Source organism: Sesamum indicum, linkage group LG13 (genome assembly GCF_026168435.1).
Source record: "Sesamum indicum cultivar Baizhima isolate 11 linkage group LG13, ASM2616843v1, whole genome shotgun sequence".
Lineage (NCBI taxonomy): Eukaryota > Viridiplantae > Streptophyta > Magnoliopsida > Lamiales > Pedaliaceae > Sesamum > Sesamum indicum.
In genome coordinates, this window is record NC_142669.1 from 7,662,817 (window position 1) to 7,687,341 (window position 24,525).

At 39.7% G+C, this 24,525-nt stretch overlaps 4 protein-coding genes across 4 annotated transcripts; 1 reads left to right on the top strand and 3 right to left on the bottom strand.

The window, feature by feature from the left end:
• Positions 1–5,807: 5,807 nt before the first annotated feature.
• Positions 5,808–6,644, bottom strand: LOC148784457 (uncharacterized). The gene has a single exon (XM_088876842.1). It carries the CDS (start codon positions 6,642–6,644, stop codon positions 5,808–5,810), a length of 837 nt encoding a protein of 278 aa, XP_088732968.1.
• A 1,489-nt stretch (positions 6,645–8,133) lies between these two features.
• LOC148784458 (uncharacterized) lies at positions 8,134–8,574 on the bottom strand. Its single transcript, XM_088876843.1, has one exon. The coding sequence runs from the start codon at positions 8,572–8,574 to the stop codon at positions 8,134–8,136; it is 441 nt and encodes a 146-aa protein (XP_088732969.1).
• A 339-nt stretch (positions 8,575–8,913) lies between these two features.
• LOC105176639 (uncharacterized) lies at positions 8,914–9,477 on the bottom strand. Its single transcript, XM_011099508.1, has one exon. The coding sequence runs from the start codon at positions 9,475–9,477 to the stop codon at positions 8,914–8,916; it is 564 nt and encodes a 187-aa protein (XP_011097810.1).
• Positions 9,478–11,266: 1,789 nt separating this feature from the next.
• Positions 11,267–21,285, top strand: LOC105176633 (putative LRR receptor-like serine/threonine-protein kinase At1g56140). The gene is made up of 24 exons (XM_020698852.2): positions 11,267–11,659; positions 15,506–15,683; positions 15,792–15,863; positions 15,946–16,017; positions 16,128–16,199; positions 16,317–16,388; positions 16,517–16,588; positions 16,687–16,758; positions 16,865–16,936; positions 17,030–17,101; positions 17,176–17,247; positions 17,352–17,423; positions 17,520–17,585; positions 17,750–17,815; positions 17,929–17,973; positions 18,075–18,139; positions 18,293–18,669; positions 18,750–18,948; positions 19,042–19,206; positions 19,308–19,426; positions 19,658–19,874; positions 19,954–20,185; positions 20,294–20,444; positions 20,549–21,285. Exons 1-24 carry the CDS (start codon positions 11,515–11,517, stop codon positions 20,984–20,986), a joined length of 3,183 nt encoding a protein of 1,060 aa, XP_020554511.1. The 5' UTR covers positions 11,267–11,514; the 3' UTR covers positions 20,987–21,285.
• Positions 21,286–24,525: the final 3,240 nt, after the last annotated feature.

Sequence of the window (24,525 nt, forward strand, 5' to 3'; positions counted from 1 at the left end):
TAGGGTGTGTTTTTAGATATTTTCGAATTTGGACCCCACACCCACTAAGATTAGTAGAGTTAATGAATGGTTGATATATGAAATGCAAAGGAGTTAACCCTACCCGGAGTGGACAGTCCTGTCTCTTTTTGTTGTGATTGGTTAAGTTACATTAATGCTGACGCCATGAAGTAGACAATATCGCAAGACTTTTATTGATCAGCAAAGAAGTTTCAAATTAAGCCCACATCAATTAAACTCCTCATCCATCGATTGTCTGTTCAAAGCTATGCTCCTAATAACAAATGATGGAAATTAAAACACCAAAACATCTCCAAACGTTGTCAAAATTAGGTAACAGTTCATGATATATGATCCAGGTCGAATTATTCGATCTCCTGAGACGATCTCACTGATGATCGACTAACTCTTCCGAAACAGATTTTGGGTCCCCTGAGAATAAAACACGAACCGTGAGCTCGTCGGGCACGTCCCCGACAATGACCCTCCGACGCTCAAGTTAGGTTGATCGAGTGAAATGTATGCGATCTCAAAGTTCGATCTCCATTAATGCATAACAGTTACCTCATTTATGGCGCATCAGGGTCTATTTATAGAACACAGTTGTACGTCAAGTACTAGGCCACGTGGCCTTATCTTATCGGTGTATGTTCTGATCGAACGGCTGTCATTGTCCGGGTCTTCGGTCAATATGTGCGATCCGGATCGGGTCCTCCGCGACCCGCCCGCTATAAAACACGCGGATCCTGATCGCATAATGACTAAAATACCCTTAATGAGGGCTAGTTTAGTCTTTTTGCCGGGGTGGTATGTGCATACCCATCATTACTCCCCACTTTTTCAAAGTGCAAGTTCGTTGCCTTCGAGGAAGTCGAACCGTCATGTCCGTCGATTGGCTATCACCGCGGACACGTGGCGAAATCCCGTCGGTTGACCTTCGGCGCGTTTCTCCAGAGCGGTCCTCCTATAAATACCCCACCATTTGAGCTCTTGGCTCTACCTCACGCATAGACTTCAAGCGACCAGGACTTTCAACTTCGAGTTCGCATTCGATCTGCGGCTTCTAGAGTCATCCTGCTTTAAGGTACGATGTCTTCCAGCTCTAGCCGAATTCTAAGTTGCGATCTGGCTCTAAGCCACGATCTGGTTCTAGGTCCTCTTCGTCCCAATCAGAGTCTGCTTCTGGGTCTTCTTCTGAGTCCAGGTCGGGTTTGTCACCAAGGTCTGGGTCTAGGTCGGTGTCTAAGTCTTCGCATGGGTCGTATTCTACCTCTCCCAAGAGGAACAAGAAGTTTCCTGCTGCTAAACTTAACGATAAACAAACCGGCCCTTCAACCCTTGTAAAATTTCAGGACAGACTTGCAAAAAACCCTTAGGAGGCCGTGGTCAGCAAGGTTAGATCGCCCGTCTAGTCAATTAGGGAAAAATACCATATACCTTCCGATTTCGATATCATCATTCCTGCTACCTTTGATCGCATGCATCGTCCTCCTGAGGGGTTTTGCGCCTTTTCTATTAAGCACCTCGACGCCGGGCTGCGATTTCCTTTGGCTCCTTCTATAGCTGCGATTTTGAATAAATTAGGGCTCTGTCCTATGCAGCTCTCTCCCAACTCTGGAACTCATATCGTTCTTTTCGTGGTAATGATGCAATTTCTAGGCTTAGAACCCAGTTTTGACAATTTTTGGAGTTTGTATTCTTTCACCACTTCGAAGCGGTCCGGTAGTCGAGGTTTTTTCTATCTCTCGGCCAAGCCCGATTGCGGGTATTTGAGCGCCCTGAAGTCGAATGTAGGAGCCTGGTTAGATCGCTACATTTTCGTTCGACCTCCTAGAGGTGTCTTGCCCTTTAGAAATGAGTGGACCAAGTATAAGCCTGCCCCGAAAATAAGTGGAGGGGGGCTGGAGGGCGATCAGATAAGGAGCTTAACGTTCTATAAGTACGATCCCAAGAAGCTTCTCACTGAGAAGGTTTGGCAATTATCTGGGCTCTCTCCAGCGTCCCTCCATATCGAAGAGTCCCTAGGTGATTCTCCTTTCGGTTCTATTGTAGTGGCTGCTGTTATGCTTGCTCGTACTCACTTCTCTTTTTGCAGATAGTATAATCATGAGCTCGCGCACGGCTTTGCGGAGGACCGCATCTCAGAATAAGGCGAGGAAGGGGGGGGGGGAGGTCGCAGGCCCTTCGGACGCAATGAAGAAAGGAAAAGGGGTCGCAGGCTCATTGGACCCTAACCTGCCTGCCCCAGTTCCCTCGAAAGCTCTGGCGGCTGCGGACCCGGCTGTCCAGCAGCCCATTCCGATCGACAGCGAGGAGACGCCTTCCGCCCATGGTCACCTCGGCTACAACTCCTCTGAGCTAGAACTGAACTTGGACGAGGCTAGTGGTGAGCAGGGGGTTGACCAGGGGAACCAAGGTCCTCTTTCCGAGGAACGATCTAAGAAGAGGAAACAATCCTCATCGATGAAGGGTCACGGGCCTAAATCCAAGCTAGGACCCGGCGACAAAGGCAAGGGCAAGGAGCCAGCAGAGCCTTCTCACCCCCCTCCTCCCAAATCGCAAGGCCCGCATGTGCTGAGCAGGATGGCTAAGGAAGCCGCAGACAAGACTGGAGCAGAAGAAGATCGGGATAAGTTTTTGCGAGTGGCGCAGCTCGCCTCATGCTGGGAAGAGAGCCGGGCGGCTCTTCGAGGTAACGTGCCGCCCCCGGAGTGGGATGATATGTCGAGCTCGTCCCTTTATGGCGAAGCAGGAAACGACACTTTTGCTGTATACAACTTCTTTGTTTCCGTTCGCGATCAAGGGTCGCTGGTGACGAACAGCCCCATTCGGCTCGAGGAGTTCGCGGCTCACTCCTTGGTTCAGGTACATCTATCGGCTGATCGACCTCGATTTTCCTTCAGTTCGATCTTCTTATTCGCTGTCTTCGACCTTGCAGGTCATGACCTTCGTCCGGAGCCTGAGTCTTAAGTGCACCCATTACCAAAGGAGTTTCATTCAATCTGATCAAAAGGTGCAGAATCTTAAGTCTCAGTTGGCAGAGCGAGACAAGGAAGAGCGTAAACAGGAGGATAATCTGCTGGCTTTGAGCGACGAGGTCCAAAAGCTGCGAGCCGAGCTCGATGCCTCCAAGAAGGAGAAAGAGATCCTCCGCTCTGAACATGAAGTGGCTCTATCGGAGGCCAAGAAAGAGGCATTCGAGGCCGGGCGTGAGGTTGGCCTCGAGGAGGGCCACAAGCATGGGGTGGAAGAAGGCCAAGCCGGTCGCATTCCGATCGAAGAACATCAACGCATCTTGGCCGGCTCTAGGATGTCCGCGGTTTGTGATTTTTTGAAGACCGACACCTTCACGACCGCTCTCGAGATCAAGTCTGCGGACTCGTTCGCCAAAGGCTATGAGACCTGCTTGTCTCAGGTCGAAAAGCTTAGCGGATTTCACGAGTCTTTTGACCGCAGCAAATTGGACATCTCGCTTGATGGCGACCTCCAGCCCCTGCCCCCGGATCCTGAGCTGAAAGATGACGAATTCATGGTCCTGAGGGACGAGCTAGAGGTGGAAGCTGATGCCTGATCAATCCCGATCTTCTATTTTTGTAATAGGATTTGAGCTGACTGATCAAAATGTAAATCCTAGTGATTCTTAGAAATATCATTTTTGTAAACAGGACATCGAGGTGAGGATTTTTTATGACCCCTGTATATGACATTTTGTTAATGGAAAAATTTTCTTCCAACTTTTGGCAGCTCGCGTATTTTGCTTCTTTATTTTCCAATTGCATGTCTCTCTGATCGCATGAAGCTTGCCTCCTTTCGATCGTTCTTCCAGTTGGCTCCTGCAACACATTTTTCTCGGATCGTATGTCTGGGGTGCGTCTTTTTCAGTTCGCGTTTTGCTTTAATGCGTCTTTTTCAGATTGCATGTTGGACGCGTCTTTTTCAGTTCGCGTTTCGTTGAGTGCGTCTTTTTCAGATCGCATGTTGGACGCGTCTTTTTCAGTTCGCGTTTTGCTCGGGTGCGTCTTTTTCAGATCGCATGTTGGACGCGTCTTTTTTAGTTCGCGTCTTGAGTGCGTCTTTTTCAGATCGCATGTTGGACGCATCTTTTTCAGTTCGCATCTTGAGTGCGTCTTTTTCAGATAGCATGTTGGATGCGTCTTTTTTAGTTCGCGTTTTGCTCGGGTGCGTCTTTTTCAGACCGCATGTTGGACGCGTCTTTTTCAGTTCGCGTTTTGTACTTAGAAGTTTCAAGTAACGAATGATAATAAAGACATAGGAAGATGCACACACGAAGATAAGCACGAAAACAAATACAGTTTTATAAATCACGTTGGGTAAATTACAGCAAGTATAACTCTTGAATCATTGATATGTTCAGCGATGATGATGCCCAATATACAAGATATGATCTCCCTAACCTTATATCTTATTCGGTAACTCTTGGGGTCCTCGAATATGATTTCTTAGTCGATGGCCTTTCACAGGCTCCTTGTTCGATCTAGTCTTTGATGGCCTTTCACAGGCTCCTTGTTCGATCTCTTCGTTGGCCTTTCACAGGCTCCTTCGATCTAGTCGTTGATGGCCTTTCGCAGGCTCCTTGTTCGATCTCTTCGTTGGCCTTTCACAGGCTCCTCCGATCTATGATGGTCTTTCACAGGCTCCTTACTTCAAGCATAGAACTTCTTCAAGTTCTGTATGTTCCAAGGACGCGGTAGATCTCGACCTTGCATGTCTTGTAGCTTGTATGTGCCCCTTCTTCGGATCTCGTTCACTTTGTAGGGCCCCTCCCAGGGCGGTTCTAGCTTTCCCACGTGCTTGGAGGCTTCTACTTTTTTGAATACGAGATCTCCCACCTGCAGTTGTCGTGGTCGAATTTTGCGATCATGGCTTTTCATCATCAGTCCCTTGTGATGCAAAATTCGGGCATACGCGACCTCTCTCTTCTCCTCAATTACTGTAAGGTCGAAGCTTCGCTCCTTTCGGTTTGTCTCGGGCTCGTACTGTATGACCCTCTGCGACTCCTCTCCAATTTCTACCGGAATGATAGCCTCTGTCTCGTATACCAGGCAGAAAGGGGTTTCGCCTGTAGCCGTCCGTGGGATCGTACGATACGCCCACAGGACCCCTGGCAGTTCGCCAACCCACGATCCCTTGTTCTCGAGGCGTGTCTTCAAGTGTTGCAAGATCGTCCGGTTAGTCACCTCGGTCTGCCCGTTCGCTTGGGGGTTCGCGACTGCTGTGAAGTGCTGTGCGATCTTCAGTTCTTTGCACCATTCCGTGATCTTTCTACCTTGAAACTGTGTGCCATTGTCAGATATTAATATCCGAGGTATACCGAATCTGCATATGATGTTCTTCCAGATGAAGTTGATAACTTCCTTCTCAGATATTTTGGCCACGGCTTCCGCTTCGACCCACTTGGAGAAATATTCGACCGCCACAATGATGAATTTTTTCTGAGCTTGCGCGGGTGGAAAGGGTCCCACGATGTCGATTCCCCATTGATCGAATGGACATGCTATTCTGATCGGTTCCATCGGGGTCGCGGGCTGATGTATTAAGGAGGCATACCTCTGGCAGCTTTCACATTTTCTCACTAAATTCTTCGAGTCTTCGACTAGGGTGGGCCAGAAATATCCTTGTTGCATCACTTTCTGAGCCAGCGATCTCGCACCTGAATGATTGCCACAACTTCCCTCATGTATTTCACGCATCACGTAAAGGGCTCTCTCTTCATCCAGGCATTTCAAGAGAGGACCGTCCACTGTCCGTTTGTAGAGCTGGCCCTCCAACAACGTGAATCGAGCAGCTCAAAATCTGACTCTCTTCGCCGCCACCGGATCGCCAGGCAACGTCCCGTCCTCGAGGTATCTTACGATTTCGTTCATCCAAGACCCTGCCTCTGAGACGACCTGGACTTCTGTTCTACTCGCCAGGGCCGACTGCTCGTGTACTAAGGCTGTGATTTTGCGATCTCGGATTCCATCCATTGCCGCTCCAAACTTCGACAGAGCATCCGCTTTGTCGTTCTTTATTCTGGGGACTTGCAAAACGAAGCATCTACTGAACTTCCCCATCAATCGCTGCACGATCTCTTTATATTGGGTCATTGTTCTCTCTCTCGTCTCGTATGTTCCTTCGATTTGCATAGCAATCAACTGTGAGTCAGTAAAAACTTCCATATCCCGAGCACCTGCTTCATATGCGAGCTCCAATCCCAATACCAATGCCTCATACTCCGCCTCATTGTTTGTCACCGGGAATAACAGGCGAGCGGCAACTTCGATCTCGACTCCCTCTGGTCCTTGGATCAATATGCCTGCTCCTCCATTATTCGCGTTAGAGGACCCATCGACATGCAGTATCCATTTCGAACAAGGCTGTTCGACTGTTCCGGTCTCTTTCTGATCGCTGACTAACTCTGTCATGAAATCTGCTAGCACCTGCGCTTTCTGGGCTGTTCTGAGCTGATACTCAATATCGTGCTGCCCCAATTCTACTGCCCACTTAATCAATCTTCCGGAAGCTTCGGGTCGCGACATCAAGTGTTTGAGGGGGTGGTTCGTCAGCACCACCACTTTGTGCGATTGGAAATATGGTCGCAATTTTCGAGCTGTTACAACTAAGGCGAGGGCGAGTTTTTCCATCTCCGAATATCGTGATTCGGCCCCCTGGAGCATTTTACTGACATAGTAGACTGGATTTTGATTGCTAGCTTCTTCCCTTACCAACACCGAGCTGACCGCATTTTCGGACACCCCTAGATACAAAAACAATATCTCCCTTTCCTTCGGGTTCGCGAGCAGTGGAGGCTTTGTGAGGTATTCCTTCAACTCCTGTCAAGCCTGGTCGCACTCTGGTGTCCACGTGAAGTTCTTAGGTTTCCTTAAGACTTTAAAAACCGGCAAGCTCCTGTCTGCCGATCGAGATATAAATCTGCTTAAGGATGCGATCTTTCCCGTAAGCATCTGTACCTCTTTGATCGAATTGGGCGACTTCAGACCCATTATGGCTTGAATCTTTTCTGGGTTTGCCTCTATTCCACGTTCACTGATCATGTACCCCAGAAACTTTCCCCCGGTCACCCCAAAGGTACATTTGTCCGGATTGAGCTTCATTCCGTGCGACCTCATTATGCTGAACGCTTGAGAGAGATCTTTGATGTAGTCCTGCGACCTCTTACTCTTGACTAGCATGTCATCGACGTACACCTCCATGGTCTTTCCGAGCAAATCGCCGAACATCTTATTGACCAACCGCTGGTAGGTCGCGCCCGCATTCTTCAGTCCGAACGGTATCATGTTGTAGCAATAAATCCCCTTCTCTGTGACGAAGGAAGTTTTGTCTCTATCCTCCTCTGCCATTCGGATCTGGTGATATCCTTGATATGCATCCATCATTGAGAAGAGCTCGAATCCCGCGGTCGAATCCACCATGGTGTCGATCCGAGGTAGCGGGTACGGGTCTTTCGGACAGGCCTTGTTCAGGTCCGTGAAATCTACGCACATTCGCCATTTTCCTGAAGATTCGGGACGAGTACTACATTGGAAAGCCAATTCATGTACTGGATTTTCGATACATATCCGGCTTTCAACAGCTTTTCGACCTCTTGCCTGATAGCTTCGTTCTTGTCGCTGCCAAAAGTTCTCTTCCTCTGTTGCACGGGTCGGGCCATCGGGTCCATATTCAATCGATGTACAATGACCTCTGGGTCGATTCTGGTGAAATCCGATGGGCTCCATGCAAACATATCAGCATTCTTTCGCAGGAAGTCAATCATGGCCATCTCTCCATCATTCATGCTGGACCCTATCCGGGTCGTTTTGCTGGGGTCTTCCCGTACGAGCCGTATAGCCTTGTATTCCTCGCTGGGCTTTAAGTGCTCGGCCTCATACGGTCGGGGCTCCGCATCCTCTCTGACTTTCTGCTTCTTCGACCTCGGCTCTCCCTTTATAGACAGGTTGTAGCATTTCCGAGCCTCTTTCTGGTCGCACGATACTTCCCCGATCCCGTATTCGGTAGAGAACTTCATCTTCATGTGGTACGTGGAGATGACCGCCCGGAATGAGTTCAGTCCCGGCCGACCTAATATAACGTTGTATGTGAATGGAGTATCCACCACCAAGAACTTGACCATCAGGGTTTTCCTTTTGGCTCCTCTCCCATGAACACTGGCAGTTCAATCGTTCCCAGTGAGGCCACTTCGCTTCCCCCGAAGCCGACTAACGGGGTTTTCACGGGTTCGAGCCTCGCGTTCTCCAGCCCCATCCGATCCACCACGTTTTTGAAGATGATGTCCGCTGAGCTCCCACTATCAATCAACACTTTGTGAACGGTGAAGTTCGCAATATCTAGCTTGACGACCATCGGGTCGTTCTGTTCTCCGCCCTCCTCCAGTCTGTCTGAACTGTTGAACGAGATAGCCTCTTCATCCTCAACCTTCAGCACAAATTCCTTTTCTCGGATCGAGTCGGCCGCTCGAGCGCATCTCTTTCGTGTTCGGCTCGAATCTCCCGCGGTCGGTCCTCCTGCGATCGTGTATATGATACCCTTGGTGGGTGCATTGTTTCCGCCCATCGGGACCCTGTCGATTTTTTATGGGCCCGGGTTTCTATCCCGATCGCGGCTTCTCGATCTGCTTCTCCTTCCTTCTCCACCGATTTTACAATTTGGGGGCACACGATCTCGAAAATGCCCCTGCCTAACGAGCCTTTCGATCTCGTCCTTCAGCTGATAGCATTCCTCGGTATTGTGTCCCCTCTCCGGATGGAAACGGCAGTATTTGTTAGAAGTTTTCTTGGAGGGGGTGTATCTCGTATGTCTGGGCCACTTCAGCACATCAGCATTCTTAACCATCATCAGGGCCTTCTCTCGCGACATGGCTAAAGGAGTGTAGTTGTGGTACTTCGTGATGTACTAGGGTTCCTTCCGCTTCTCCGTTTTAGGCTTGTCGCTTCCTCCTCCTCTGACCTCTTGAGGTCGCCTAGGGATGTAATCTCGCTCTCTTCGTTCTGAATCTTTCATCGCGTTCATCTCCTCTTCGTCGATATACTTCTGTGCTAATGCCATCAATTGTTCGACGTCGACGGGCGGGTCTCGCGCGAGGGCGGATGCGAAAGAACTCTTCCTGAGCCCGTGAATGAGGATGCTCACGAGCATGTCAATCCTTAACTCCTGCACCTCCAGGGTTTCATTGTTGAACCGGCCCATGAAATTTTTCAAAGTTTCATCTTCTCTCTGCCGGATGTTGAACAGATGGGTGGCGGATCTCTTCTGCTTCTTCTTGCTCGCGAAGTGGAAGTTGAATTTTTGCACGAGCTGCTCATAGGATTCAATGCTCCCTCGAGGCAGGTTTGTGAACCACTCCTGAGCTTTCCCCGTGAGTGTGGTCGCAAATAGTTTTGCCATTATTGGGGCTGATTGTCCGTAGAGGTTCATCACCATTTCTAATGCCGCCACATGCTCCTGCGGATCCCTCATCCCATCATATCTCCTCAGGTCAGGTACTCTGAACCCCGGTTCAATTGTTTGAATCAGGATGTCGTTGCAGAAAGGAGAATTTTTGTTCTACGAAACGATCTCCCCTCGCTTCCTCAACTCATCGATCTGTTTATTCAGGCTGTGTATCTGTTTGCCCACACTTTCTACTTCGGCCCAGGATATCACGGGCTCCCTTCTCTTCGCGCGTCCGTGACTGCTAGAGCATGCATCGGACGACGCTGGTCGCTTGCTGTGATGTTCCTGTTCACCTTGCACCCTTGATTCTCTCAATGGTTCCACATTTTCGAATAACTGCCTTCTAGCCGTTTCTTTGACCAGGGGGGTCGTTGTTCTCCTTTCGTATTCTACAATTGCTTTTCGACTTGCCTCTTCTATCATTTTCTGCAACTCGTCAGGAGTTAGTTGAATGGTGGCTCCTGTTCCTTTCCTGGGTGTCTCCTCCTCCGCTGCACTTCTCCTCGATGAACCTTCCATAATGATAAAGAATTCTCAGATGTTCCCACAGACGGCGCCAACTGATCCAGGTCGAATTATTCGATCTCCTGAGACGATCTCACTGCTGATCGACTAACTCTTCCGAAATAGATTTTGGGTCCCCTGAGAATAAAACACGAACCGTGAGCTCGTCGGGCACGTCCCCGACAATGACCCTCCGACGCTCAAGTTAGGTTGATCGAGTGAAATGTATGCAATCTCAAAGTTCGATCTCCATTAATGCATAACAGTTACCTCATTTATGGCGCATCGGGGTCTATTTATAGAACACAGTTGTACGTCAAGTACTGGGCCACGTGGCCTTATCTTATCGGTGTATGTTCTGATCGAACGGCTGTCATTGTCCGGGTCTTCGGTCAATATGTGCGATCCGGGTCGGGTCCTCCGCGACCCGCCCGCTATAAAGCACGCGGATCCTAATCGCGTAATGACTAAAATACCCTTAATGAGGGTTAGTTTAGTCTTTTTGCCGGGGTGGTATGTGCATACCCATCAATATAATTCGGGTCGAGTTGAGCCATTCAGGTGATATGGTATTATGAAGATCCATAGAACTTGTCGTTGTAAGTTACATTAATGTGATTGATTCAAATTAACTACAATTACTATAAATATTAGGGTCAATTTATTTTGGTTCTCGATGTTTGATTTTAAATTTAAAATTTTCCCTTTCTTTTTAAACTCTATTCAAATTAGTCTTCTCATTAAGTGAAATTTTTTATCATAATTTTTTTATAATATATATTTTTTTCTCCTTAAAAAAATGAAAAGTGAATGACTAAAATATTTTTTTTGTAAACGTTAAAAAAAAAGTTATAAGGGAAGTATGGGAAAATCAGTCGCCAAATCGGAAGAACTAATTTAAAATGAGTTAAAAAGATAGAAACTATTTTAAAGTTGAAATCAAATATCGAGAATTCAAAATGAATTTTATCCACAAATTGGATCCGTGATGAAGAAAATGAGGGTTTAATGCAATTTACCTTTCTGTGATATTGCAAATGAGTAAATTAACTTCATGAATAATAAATAACATTTTACCCGTTACTTCATTTTAAAAAACACAAGATAAATTATTATTATTTTTTCTATAAAAAAATAATTTATTCATTTGAAAAAAAGATTTTACAATATTTTTCAAAAGATAAAGAAGGGTGAGGCATGACGACAGCCCGCACAGTTCGTTGACAAAGAACACCGGAACTGACAAGTCGTCGCACCGCCTCCAAAGAGTATGTATACGTATGAAATTTGTAATTGTGTAGCATCTGAAATAATCATAATTTAACCTAATCTATTAGTATTATTCAACCCCCCTCTACAAAATAATCATATCATCTTGAAAGAATCAGGAAGCAGTAGCCATTCACACACACACACACACTCGCACGCATGCGAAAAAGCTGAATTCGTAAAAGTTGATATATATATATATATATATATATATATATCAGATCGCGCACCGCTTTGCTGAATTTTCTTCTCATATTCATCAAAAGAAAGCCGTATTACATATTCGAGATGGTGGCGGCGGCGGCGCCTCCAGTGCGTCTGAACTCACGGCGGAGCTTGCTGGTGTTGTGCTGTGTGGTGGCCTTTGGCCAACTGATGGACACCGCCGGAGCTCAAAACAGAACTACGAATGCCACCACCGATCCTGTTGAAGGTGCGCCTAATTATTTCTCTCTCTCTCTCTTCTGGGAACAGTGATTAGCTTTTTCTGTTTCATGCATGTTTTACATATGAGAAATTTGTTTTCGGAACAACTGATCGATCGGTTGGTTTTAATTATGATTATTATGCCACTAATTACTAACTAATAAATATAAATAAAACCCTAGCCCTATTAACGCACAAACTAGAATCCATACCAAAGATTTCATGATATTATCCGTATGTTATTCACAGGGATAATTATTATCCTATTGAAATATTGAAAAAGTAGCAGACCCCCCCCCCCAACCCCCTAAAAAAAACAAAAGAGTCTTTTCAACTTTTTAATAAAGGAGTATATTATTCTATTTGTTGATAAGTATAGTTCATTTATTTCATTTTTGTGAATGGTTTAGCCATTTCAGTTTGTAGATGATTATTTTTATCCTAATTACTGAATAAATCGTAAAAGTAAATGAATGAACTACACTTCCCAGTAGAGGGGTAATATGTTTCTTTATTTAAAACGATGGAAGGTTTTTTGCCCCTTTTTTTAGAGTTTTTTTTATTTTTTGCCATTTTTTAATATTTCAAGGGTAATTTGCATTTATCCGTTATTCATATCTCTATTTTATACAAAAAAAAAATACAAATCAATTCTTAACAATAGAGGAGTTTAATCTGCAGAAAAACATTAGATGGGTGGAAATTTTAATGAATAATGCATTTATATTAATTTTTAAATAGTCTAATTTAGAGGGATTTTGTTTAAACTTATTTAAATTATTTTGTAATTTTATATGTTTTATTTTAAAAGTACGCTTTTGAAATATTTTGATAAAATAATGTTATAGTACTTATATGATATCAGTGATGACAACTTTTTAGTACCAATATTATCAAATTGAAGAAATTTGTTAAAATTTTGATTTTTTATCATTAATATGATCAAAATTGAAGAAATTTGTTAAAATTTAAAAATAAGTTAATATTTTTTTTAAAAAAAAAAGTTCCTTCTATACTTCTCATATCTTGTGTTTGAATATTATAACCTTCTTTTTTTATTTAGTTTTTATTATTTTCAAAATCTTATAAACTTTTAAGTACCTTATAAGATGTTTTAAAAGAATTATAAGCTGACTTGAAAATGTGTAGATTGATAACCTCTTTTTAATTTTTATTTCATTCAGTTCAATGCATATTGATTTTTCATTAAAATATCAAGATTGCAACATAGATTAAATTTTCATCATCTTTGTGATAAAGTCAACTAATTATCTGTTTACAAAAAAATAAAAATAAAAAAGAAAGTTAGTCATGTACACTATGTTTGTTTTCATTTTTAACTTATTTCCGAGACAAGTCAAAACATACTCAATGTTTGCCATCATTTAAAAACACCTTATTTAGGTGTTTTTAACTGTTTTAACATAAAAATATATATATATATACACACATATACATAAATATGTATAAAAAAGGCATGATTTGACAATAAATAGTAATTTTTGTCTCCCAAAATACAACATTAAACATATAATACTTATTTTAAATTACCACCAAAGACAAGATTTGACAATGAATAGTAATTTTTGTCTCCCAAAACACAACATTAAATATATAATACTTATTTTAAATTATCTCCAAAAATAAATCCAAACATACATACTATCTCTAACACACACTTATTTATCTTTGTTTTTCTCTCTCTATTTCCACAAAATACAACAAAACACTCAGAAAATGAATCCAAACATTATGGTAATGTTTTTGGTCAATTCCCTTTCTTTTTTTCCTAATTATTTTAATTGGGTGCCAAATTTTGAATTCTGACCTCTGTTCCCCCACGTGTTCCTTGATATGTATTATATTACTAATCTCGGATTGACAAGCTGGCCTCCATATTTTCTGAGAATTATATTTTTCACCCCTGAGTTTTGAATCTCATTCCAGGAAACCCCTGGAAAGATTTTCGGGTGTGAACGCCGTCATTGAGCCAAGTTCAGATCACAAACAAAAGTCAAAGAAAATCATCAAATAATATTTGATTAGTCAATTACATTTTCTTCTCGTCTTTAGCCTTTGTTTGCTTTTATCTTCTTTGGAAAGGAAAGTATTATTTAATTAATTAATTATAAATAAATAATAACAGATATCACTTTCTTCATTGTCAACTTTTTTGGTTTTTCATTAAAAATATTTGCACTATGATTGTAGAATAGACTTTTCACCACCTCATAGTTCACACTGATGAAATTTTCATCCCAAGGTGTTTTGCACAACTTATAAATTTTATTAAACTGTTTTATGATTTTTTTTGAAAAGCTTATAAAATTCAAAAATAAAAAATTTAGAATCTTATAAACTCTTAGGGAAAGAGAATAAGATCAACCTTTTTTTTTATAATATTTTTTAAGTTTTTTAATTTTATTTTAGGGATAATTACACTCCCCTCTCCTGAGATTTGATGTAATTAACATAGATCTCCTTAGTTTTGTTTTAGTCTAACAAATAAGCTCATTCATTAGTCAAAATTCACCAAATTTATTGATATGAACAAAATAATTAAAAAAAAATCTATATTTATCCACGATTGACTTATTACTGATTTGTTACATTAAATAATTTTTTTATAATCAAATTATCCTTATACATCTTCTCCTTTTAATGCATGTAACGATGTATATTTTCACTGTTATAAGGATAATTTAGTTCGAAAAATAATATTTAACATGCAACAAGTTAGTAATAAGTCAATTGAGGGTAAATAATAAATTTCTTTTAGGTTTTTTTTGGTTAATATCAATAAATTTAGTGAATTTTAACTAACGGAATGAGCTATTTGTTAAACGAAAGCAAATATCAAAAGTACTAGGTATAATTTTTCAAATCATAGGGAATTTACGTATAATTATACTTTACCTCAAGGATGGGGACTGTAATTATCCCTTTGTTTTAAGAAATCAAAACACCCTTGTTATTTTGTTAATATTCACTTTTACCTTTAATACAGATGGTGGCTTTTTTGCCCCAAATAAAAATATTTGTTGTATAATTCTAAATTCTAACAGTTTAGTGGTTTTCTTTTGGCTATTATTACAATACAATATCGTATAAGTTCTAATATTTTAAGAATTTATTTGTAGAATTATATTTAATATTTTTTTAAATTTATAAAACATCTTATAAGTTGAATAAATTTAACCAAACACCCTTTAAAGTCACCACCTATTTTCCTCAATTAATTTACATGGAAATTATATGAACTCAGTCATACTCTTTTGTTACATGTAACGTAGCCAAACACTTAAGTTCATGACTAGTTATCGTATCAATAAGAGCTCTTATTCTTTTTATTAGAAAATATCGATCAATAATATTCACAACTAATGAAATGTAAACAAAATTTATAATTAAATGTGTCACACAAGTGATCCTACTTTTTATTTTTTAGTATGCCATTCATTATATATGTATATCATTCAATATATATATTTAAATTTAAATACTAATCAATACATCAATAATTCAAATTAACGAATACATTAAAACAAGATAAAAAAATAATAAATTATTGTAAAAATAGTCATACATCACATTCATGTAATTCGAAATCACAACATTTTAATCGTGAGCCTTCAAAATCTCGAAAACGTAATTTTAATATGACTCAAACTCAAAATCTCATGGAGTCATCATCATTGTAATGTGTCTGAGCTAGGCCTCTACAAGGACAACCAATACCTAGTCCTGAAAATCTTGAAAATGCAGTTTTCCATATTCTTCCATTCTTTACTAAGTTTATGACATTTGTTTCATTAGACGTGTCCTAAACTTTGGCGATTGATTTGATTCACAGCAAGAGCTCTAAACGCTATGTTCCAACGATGGAGAATTGCAGCCACAAGTAATTGGAACATTAGTGGTGAATTATGCAGCGGCGTAGCCATCGATGCAACTGAAGTTGGAAACTTGAATCCGGGCATTAAATGTGACTGCTCGTACGATAGTGGCTCTACCTGCCACATTACCGCTATGTAAGTAGACATACAGGACACAATATTATATTCAGAATTTCTAACATTTTACCTACTCTGACTCAGTACAAGTCATAAAAATTGATTGATTGCGTCCTACCTTTTCAGGAGAGTTTATGCACTGGATGTTGCCGGTCCAATACCAGACGAGCTCTGGAATTTGACCTATATGGATGATCTGTATGTTTAATTTCAACATTGGTTATGTTAAGGTGAAAAGATGTACACTAGAATGTTAACTTTCACTTTTCTTTTATTGCAGAAACCTAGCTCAAAATTATTTGACAGGTCCAATTCCAGCAGCCATTGGCACTCTCAACCGCATGCAGTACTTGTACGCATATATATTTTCTTTTATTTCATTTTGATTGTGTGTTTGAATGTTTTCAATCAACAGTGTTCATGTGGAGGAGATCTTGAGATTTAGTGATTTCATATTGTCAGGAGCTTCGGTACAAATGCATTATCAGGGGAAGTTCCGAGGGAACTTGGATTGCTGACTGACTTAAGATCATTGTAAGTCCGTTTAGTTTCAATCATCCAGCAGATTAGTCTTCTTGCATGTAACATATAATTACGAGCGCGAATTGGAATATATATTCTTGCATTGATGTTATTCATGTGTTATGTTAGGAGCTTTGGCACAAACAACTTCTCTGGCCCATTACCGTCTGAACTTGGGAACCTAACAAGACTAACACAGATGTAAGTTCACATAGTTCTCATTTCATCGTTATCTTGATTCATACTCTCGTTTGGAGCCACAGACAGTTCCATTTGCTCGAACATTCTGGTTGACTTCTTACTTACAGTTTCATCTTTCGTCTTGATAGATATATTAATAGTGCTGGAGTCAGTGGTCCAATACCTCAAACATTTGCTAATCTACGAAGCTTGGAGAGAGTGTGAGAGCACAAATAAACTCAATATCTCCTAGTTAATCATTTGACTTTGATTTTGTCAATTGATCTGTCCTCTGGAAATGGTTTTCGGGATTTTTCAGGTGGGCATCAGACAACGAATTCACAGGCCCGATACCTGACTTCATCGGAAATTGGGCAAACCTCGTCCAACTGTGAGAACAATATCCATTTCGTTTTCCCATGTCTATACGTTATTGCGAGTGATACTTTTATCTAACATTTTATAGCTTGTGATAGGCTTTTTCTCTATTTCTACAGGAGGTTTCAAGGAAATTCGTTTCAAGGTTCAATACCGCCATCATTTTCCAGTTTATCCTTGTTGAATGACTTGTAAGTTATCCTCTTTTTTCTCCTTGTATGTTCCAGTATTTCTTTCACTATCCTTTGCAGAAGCTGATATTTACGTCCGAATGTGATGCTCAGGAGAATAAGTGATCTATCAAATGGGAGCTCTTCGCTCAACTTCCTCAGAAATATGACGTCTCTAGCTACCTTGTAAGGATATAAAGCATAGCTTCTTGCACTTTCGATTGCCAACATTGAACTAATGACTGAGACTATTTTGCCAGAGTCTTACGGAACAATAATATTTCTGGTTCCATACCTTCATATGTCAGTGAATTCCGGAGTTTGTTTCTCCTGTAAGTATCTCTTTCAGCATGAAAGCTATCATCCTGATATGAACTTGAAATCTTCTACAGTTGATAAATCATCGAATGAATGTGGTAATGCTATGTTTTTCCAGGGATTTGAGCTTCAACAATTTGACGGCAAGAATTCCAGAAAGCCTTTTCAATCACAGTGTTCTCACTAACTTGTAATGAATTATAAACTACTTGCTTACGATTGCTAGCCAAACGAAAAAAGTTGATAATTTAAGAAAACTACTTATTTTGCCTTTTGAAATCTTCAGGTATCTTGGTAATAACCGGTTAACCGGTGCACTGCCATCACAGAAGAGTCCGTCTCTCGGGAACATGTGAGTATTCATGCTATAGGAATGTTTGGTGCAACATTGAGATTCTGTTAGTAAGCATAGTATTAAACAGGATGAAATAAATGTAGTTAATTTTTGAATATTATACAAAGCCAAGATACAAGTTTCAGGCATGCATGCCTAACATCCCAGTATTTTGCTTGTAGAGATTTGTCATACAATGAGTTATCAGGAAGCTTTCCGTCTTGGATCAGTGAGCAGAATTTACAGCTGTATGATTGAATAAACCCAGTTCTTGTACATTCATAGTCGTCCAGTGTTACATTTTCTCATCTTTTAAACTGCTATAAGTGCACGCTGACATCAGAATCCTTCTTTCATGTAGTAATTTGGTCGCAAACAACTTCACAATCGATAATTCTAACGGCAGGTGAATTTATACACACATTCTATGAAACTTTTAGTTAGATTTACTTCTCATCTACTACGTTTATCAGTCATAACTAAACTTTCGTCTTCTCTGCTTTTTAGTGCTTTGCCGGCTGGATTGAATTGTCTTCAGAGGAACTTTCCTTGCTATCGAGGATCTCCTATTTGTAAGTGATATATCTATTTCGACCACCACATCAGACAGAGATACATTAGTTATGAGAGCGCATGCTAATGCATCTTTACTTATCTGAAAACGCAGACATACAAAGTTAATATCGTTGACAATTGACAGATTCTTTCTGAATGGTGGTGTGCAGATTCCAACTTTGCAATTAACTGTGGTGGGCTGCAGATTAGGTCTTCTGATCAGACCATATATGAGATGGACAACGAGACTCTTGGTCCAGCAACATATTACATGCCCCGTACGGGCAGATGGGCAGTTAGCAATGCTGGTCTCCCGGCTGAAAGTAGTAGTCCACAATATCAAAGCTCCTCTTCATCGCAATTTACAAATACTTTGGACTCCGAGTTGTTCCAAACTGCTCGAATTTCAGCTGGATCATTAAGATACTATGGCTTAGGCCTGGAGAATGGTAACTACACTGTAAGCCTCCAATTTGCTGAGACAATGATCCTAGGTACTAGAACTTGGAGGAGTGTCGGGAGGCGTGTTTTTGATATATATGTCCAGGTATGTGTTAAAGTAAGTGGATATATTTTTCATCTTGTGATCCGAATGGACTTGATGGGATCTATATTTATTTGCTTCAGGGAAATCTGCAAGTTAAAGACTTTGACATAGCAAGAGAAGCCAACAAGACCGATTTAAGAGCTGTTGTGAGGGAATTCAAGGCTGAGGTGTTGGAAAACTTTCTCGAGATCCATCTCTTTTGGGGAGGAAAAGGGACTTGCTGTGTACCTGCCCAAGCTACATATGGACCGTTGATTTCAGCAATACGCGCTACTCCAGGTACATATGAACTAGAAAAACAGGCTGCCCCCAGAAATTTTAAGCTTGTTTTCTTGAATCCATTGCCAGTATTGATACTAAATTGTTCAACAGATTTCGTTCCTTCTGTCTCAAACAATCCTCCTGGTGAGAAGAAGAACCATACTGGTCTGATTGTGGGGATTGTCGTGTCAGTAGCTGCTGCAAGTTTGCTTTCATTAGCTGCAGTATATTATGTCTATCGTAGAAGAAAAAGGCAGAAAAATTTTGAGGATGAAGGTAAGGAAAGATCGGCAACCAGAAATATATGACTAGTGGCAGAAATGTTATATGAAAACAAGAGTGGACTATCTTTATGAACTATTGCTATGAATTTGCAGTGTTACTGGGGGTTGATGTGCGGCCTTACACTTTCAGTTACTCCGAACTTAAAACTGCGACAGATGACTTCAGTCCTGATAATAAGCTAGGAGAGGGAGGATTCGGACCTGTTTACAAGGTAAACGCTTGTTTGAACGATATGTCCCATGTTCACTGTATAAAAAAGAAATTGAATTGAAGAAAATTAAGCTGACACATGTATAATCAAATTTGAAAAGAGATCAAAATAGGGAGAGAGAAGAAGATGCATGATTTCCACTAACTTTTGAAGCTGATAAGGAAATCTGTATTTCTTACCCATCAAACATAGTGTGAAGAGTATTATATCCACTGTATTGAGCATTAACAGGGAAAACTTGAAGATGGAAGAGTGGTGGCCGTTAAACAATTATCCATGGCATCGCATCAAGGAAAGAGTCAGTTTGTGGCGGAGATTGCTACTATATCTGCTGTGCAACACCGTAATCTTGTAAAACTATATGGTTGCTGCATTGAGGGAGATAAACGATTGCTCGTTTATGAGTATCTCGAGAACAAGAGCCTTGATCACCTCTTGTTTGGAACTGGTAAATTAACTTTATGCCTATATGTTATACAAGAGCTTTTCTGCACTGGGGATTAAATTGATCTGCTCTGATGGAACAGAGGGTAAAAGCCTATATCTGGACTGGGCAACCCGTTTTGACATATGCTTGGGAGTAGCTAGAGGTCTTGCTTATCTTCATGAGGAATCTCGACTACGAATTGTTCACAGAGATGTGAAGGCCAGCAACATTCTGCTTGATTCTGACCTCACCCCTAAAATCTCCGACTTTGGTTTAGCCAAATTATATGATGACAAGAAGACCCATATTAGCACTCGAGTTGCAGGCACAATGTAAGACATGTTTCACTGATCCAAGATTTACTTCGGAGCAACTTTGAAATATTAGACTTGCTAAAGTAAGTGTATAATTGTGTCCGTTTTTCTGGTCCGATGGCGTAGAGGATATCTAGCACCAGAATATGCTATGCGCGGCCGTCTTACCGAAAAGGCTGATGTATTCAGCTTTGGAGTTGTAGCCATGGAGATCATCAGTGGCCGGCCGAACGCTGACTTAGGTTTGGAAGATGATATGATATATCTTCTTGAATGGGTATGTCCTCTAGTTTTAACCTTTTGAAACTAGGTTTGCGTTAGAATTTTCATGGACATAGTAACAATTCTTGGTCATCATGAATGTACGGTATGCTATTTCAGGCATGGAATCTTCACGAAAACGGTAGGGAGCTTGAGCTGGTGGACCCAACTGTACCACAATATGATGCAAATGCAGTGAAAAGGATCATCGGTGTAGCTCTTTTATGCACGCAAGCATCCCCAGCCTTGCGGCCCTCAATGTCTCGTGTGGTGGCGATGCTCACCGGAGACATTGAGGTGCCATCCGTGACTTCAAGACCTGGATACCTAACCGACTGGAAGTACACGGATGCAACTACTTTTGCGACGGATGCCGATAGTTCAACTTCACATGCTGATATTGGTTATATGAATTCAAGAACGAGTGCAACCATGACAGCTGATTTTAGTTACGTGAATTCGGGAACAAGTACAAGCATGACGCCTGATGCAGCTTATATTTCAGCTCATAATCCTACCAAACCCATGCTTCACGACATAATTGGTGATGGTAGGTAGATGGATTAATGAAGATTGTGCACAACAAGCTTTTTTTTTTTTTTTTTTGTTTTTGTGTTGCGAGAGAGAGAGAGAGAGAGGCTTTTTTTTTTTGTGTTTTTGTGTGTGTACGCGAGAGCGAGAGAGAGGCTTTTTTTTCTTGTATTTGTGTGTGTACGCGAGAGCGAGAGAGAGGGTTTACAGCGTTTTATTATATTTTGTGGAGATAAAGAGCAAAAATTAGAGGTCAATAAAAAATAGTGTGTATGTTCATATTTATTTTTGAAAATAACTTAAAATAGAGTAAAATGGATGTTGTATGTTTGGTTTTGGATCTTAGGAGATAAAACTCTCTCATTCTCAAATTATGTCTCTTTATATGTAATTATAATTGTATATATATTATTTAGTTTGTAGGTGGTTTGAATTATATATTATTGTATATATATTTGTAGGAGATAAAATTATCTGTTTATTGTCAAATTATATCTCTTTTATATGTATTTATAATTGTACACAGTGTAAATTACTACAACCTCCCCTAAGGTTTTTGGCATAATTGTTAACGATTATCTAACAATTAGCCCAATTCGTTAGATTTCATCATTTTTTGTGGTGGACAAACTAAAATGCCCTTTTGGATTAAAAATTCTAATTTTATTTATTTTTTAAAATTTTCTAATTTTTTTATGGACTAAGTGGATATTTATTTTATAATTTTTCAAACTTTTTCATCCATTCTGTCTGATATTTTTTATAAATTTTTAATTTTTTTAAAAAGAAAGAAATACAATAAGGACAAAGTTGACAATTTCATCCATCCATCCAAAGATTATATAGTTTTCATCAAATATCAATAAGTATTTGTAATTTTTCAAACAATAAGGGGATATTCGTAATTTTGCCAAAACTAGGAGGATGTTGTTGTATTATATTTGAGTGAGAAAATTTACTATTTATTATCAAATCATATCTCTTTTATATGTATTTGTAATTATATATATATATATATATATATATAAATTGTTTAGTTCGTAGGCAGATTGAATCATTTATATATTTCTGTATTACTTGTTCGTTGCGTATTTGGAGTTGTTTCCTTCAGCAAATTGTAGGATGAGAGCTATTAGAAATGTTTTTCCATGATTCTCCTAAGATTGATCCTTGAAACTTCCATCAATTCAAACGCACATTTAGAACATTCGATTCCCACTGAATTTCTCCTTCACACTATCTATCTACTCTTTCTCTTAAACAGCCTAAGAATCTTCCAAGTCCATATGAATCAAACGCCTGACGCGATGAAAACTGCATAGCAGTTGACTGTTTACAATAAAAGTCAAGAAGGGTGTTCCCAAGCAAGGTTAAGGCGATCATGGCTTCATCAAAGGAACCAAGGGATTAATGGGGAGATCGAGAAAAGACCGAACCAGCCCTCAAGAAGTTTCTGTTCATGTCTGCACCAAAAAGAATGAGGGGCGAAATAGTGAAGATTCTGTACTTAATTTAGTATAAGTAGGAACTCTCTTTGTAACACAAGGAGGATCAATCTTTCTTGGAAAAAGTATTTATTGTAGAAGGGGAGATTATTTACTTTAGACCAAGCTATATTTTGCTACATATTGTGATTGTAACCTGATCAGATATTCAACTAAAATAACTATTTTTATTTATTCTTATTAATTTCTATTTAAATTATTACTTGAGTAGTATCACTATAAAAAATATTATGCTTGGTATGAATTAGAATTTCCCAGGATCTCAAATCAAGGCTATAGGTCTTGTGTCATAGAGAAAATTTGGCATGAGTCTATTGAGGCATGAATTTTTGTGTATTTGTTGGGTCTTTTTTTAGTTTTTGAATAGTCAAAAATGGGTTGGTCTTTTTTTAGTTTTTGAACAGTCAAAAATGGGTCTTTGGAGTATCCTATACTGTCTTGACGTCGAGATTGTCTTAGTCTTCTATAAATTATCATTATATATATATCATTATGGGAACCATGTAACTTACACCTCCCCAATTCTTGCACCATTTTGCTGATATTTCTGCTGTTCATCCAAAAGAAGGCGTAATTACTTGGAAACGACGGCAGCAATGCGTCAGACCTCACGGCGGCGCATGGTGGTGTTGTGCTTCGTGGTGGCCTTTGGCCAACTGATGGCCACCGCCGGAGCGCAAAATAGAACTAGTAATGCCAATGCCAATGCCAATACCACCGATCCCCTTGAAGGTGCGCCCAATGACTGAGATCCTCTTTGTGCTTTGTCTGAATTTTATTTTGAGGTTGAGGTCGAGCTTGGCATAAATGGGCTCGACCACAGACATCAAGTTCAAGCTCGAGCCCGTTGCTCACAAGCTGACCTCTAGCTGGAGTTTGAAATCATGAGTTTGAGCTTATTGTTTGTTTATTTATTAATTCTTTATTTTATTTAATAAAATATATTAATATAAAAAATAATATTAAATATTTATTATAGAAAAGTGATAAAAATCACATGCTACACTAATTTGAACTAATGCTGAATATTCATCAAATTTTTATACAGTTATATATTTATCAAATAAAAAGATATTAAAAACTTAAAAATTAATAATACTTACATTATGAATTTTGTCCCGATAAAGTTTTTAATTGAATTATATAATATATTAATTTCAATAAAGTAGGAAAACATAAGCTACTTTCTCAAAGTAAAATGAGAATGATCATGGAAATACTTTTTAATAAAATGACGGCACTTTAAATTTTTAGATTTTTCAATTATGCAAAATTAAAACAAGGATTTGTTAGAATCAAGCAATAATTAATTTCATTTCACACATCATTGTTATTATTGTCTTTAGATTAATTTATGGGGATCACCAAATTTCAACATAAATTCATAAGCACTAAAATAGAAAAATTACATATTATGTATCTGGTACAAAAATATATCACAAATAAAGAGAAATAATTATAGGTTAATTGTTAGAACTTATTAATTATAAAAAGACGAGATTACAAATTGATATTGAAATATAATAATAAAATTCATATGCATTATATTAAATAATTATCAAACTTAATAAATTATGATTAAGTTTATTTTTAGATAGATATTAAATAATATAAATAAAATTACGTATTATTATCTAAAATTAAAAAATGGGATATTGATTAATAATTCTAATATATGGTAAATTTGTGTATGAACTTGATATTATGCTGATTACATAGTTAAATATAGAAAAATACTGAAATATTTATAAAAGAAAGAAAGAAAAGCTTGCCAGCCGGCTCACGAATAGAATATTTGAGCTCAAGCTTGAGCTGAGTAGGCTCGAGTTGAGCTTTAACTTTTCGAGCCCGCTCGACTCAACGGACACCCGTAGCTTTGTTTATAAAACTTTTATGATTAATTTTTATGATTAATTTACGTCAACACTTATAGGGTTAGGTCTAATATACAAGCATCCTTATTCTTTGTAAAATTATAGATACACCCCTAAGGGTATTAGTGTAATATACTTCAGATGGTATTTGTGTAAAATTTTATAACTGAACATAGGTATATTTATA

Excerpts from the sequence above, each read along its gene's own strand:
- LOC148784457 (XM_088876842.1), bottom strand. The coding sequence starts at position 6,644 with ATGGAAAAACTCGCCCTCGCCTTAGTTGTAACAGCTCGAAAATTGCGA.
- LOC148784458 (XM_088876843.1), bottom strand. The coding sequence starts at position 8,574 with ATGGGCGGAAACAATGCACCCACCAAGGGTATCATATACACGATCGCA.
- LOC105176639 (XM_011099508.1), bottom strand. The coding sequence starts at position 9,477 with ATGAGGGATCCGCAGGAGCATGTGGCGGCATTAGAAATGGTGATGAAC.
- LOC105176633 (XM_020698852.2), top strand. The coding sequence starts at position 11,515 with ATGGTGGCGGCGGCGGCGCCTCCAGTGCGTCTGAACTCACGGCGGAGC. Across the intron at positions 17,586-17,749 it reads AGTCCGTCTCTCGGGAACAT|AGATTTGTCATACAATGAGT; the intron begins GTGAGTATTCAT and ends TTTTGCTTGTAG. Across the intron at positions 17,974-18,074 it reads ATCGATAATTCTAACGGCAG|TGCTTTGCCGGCTGGATTGA; the intron begins GTGAATTTATAC and ends TCTGCTTTTTAG.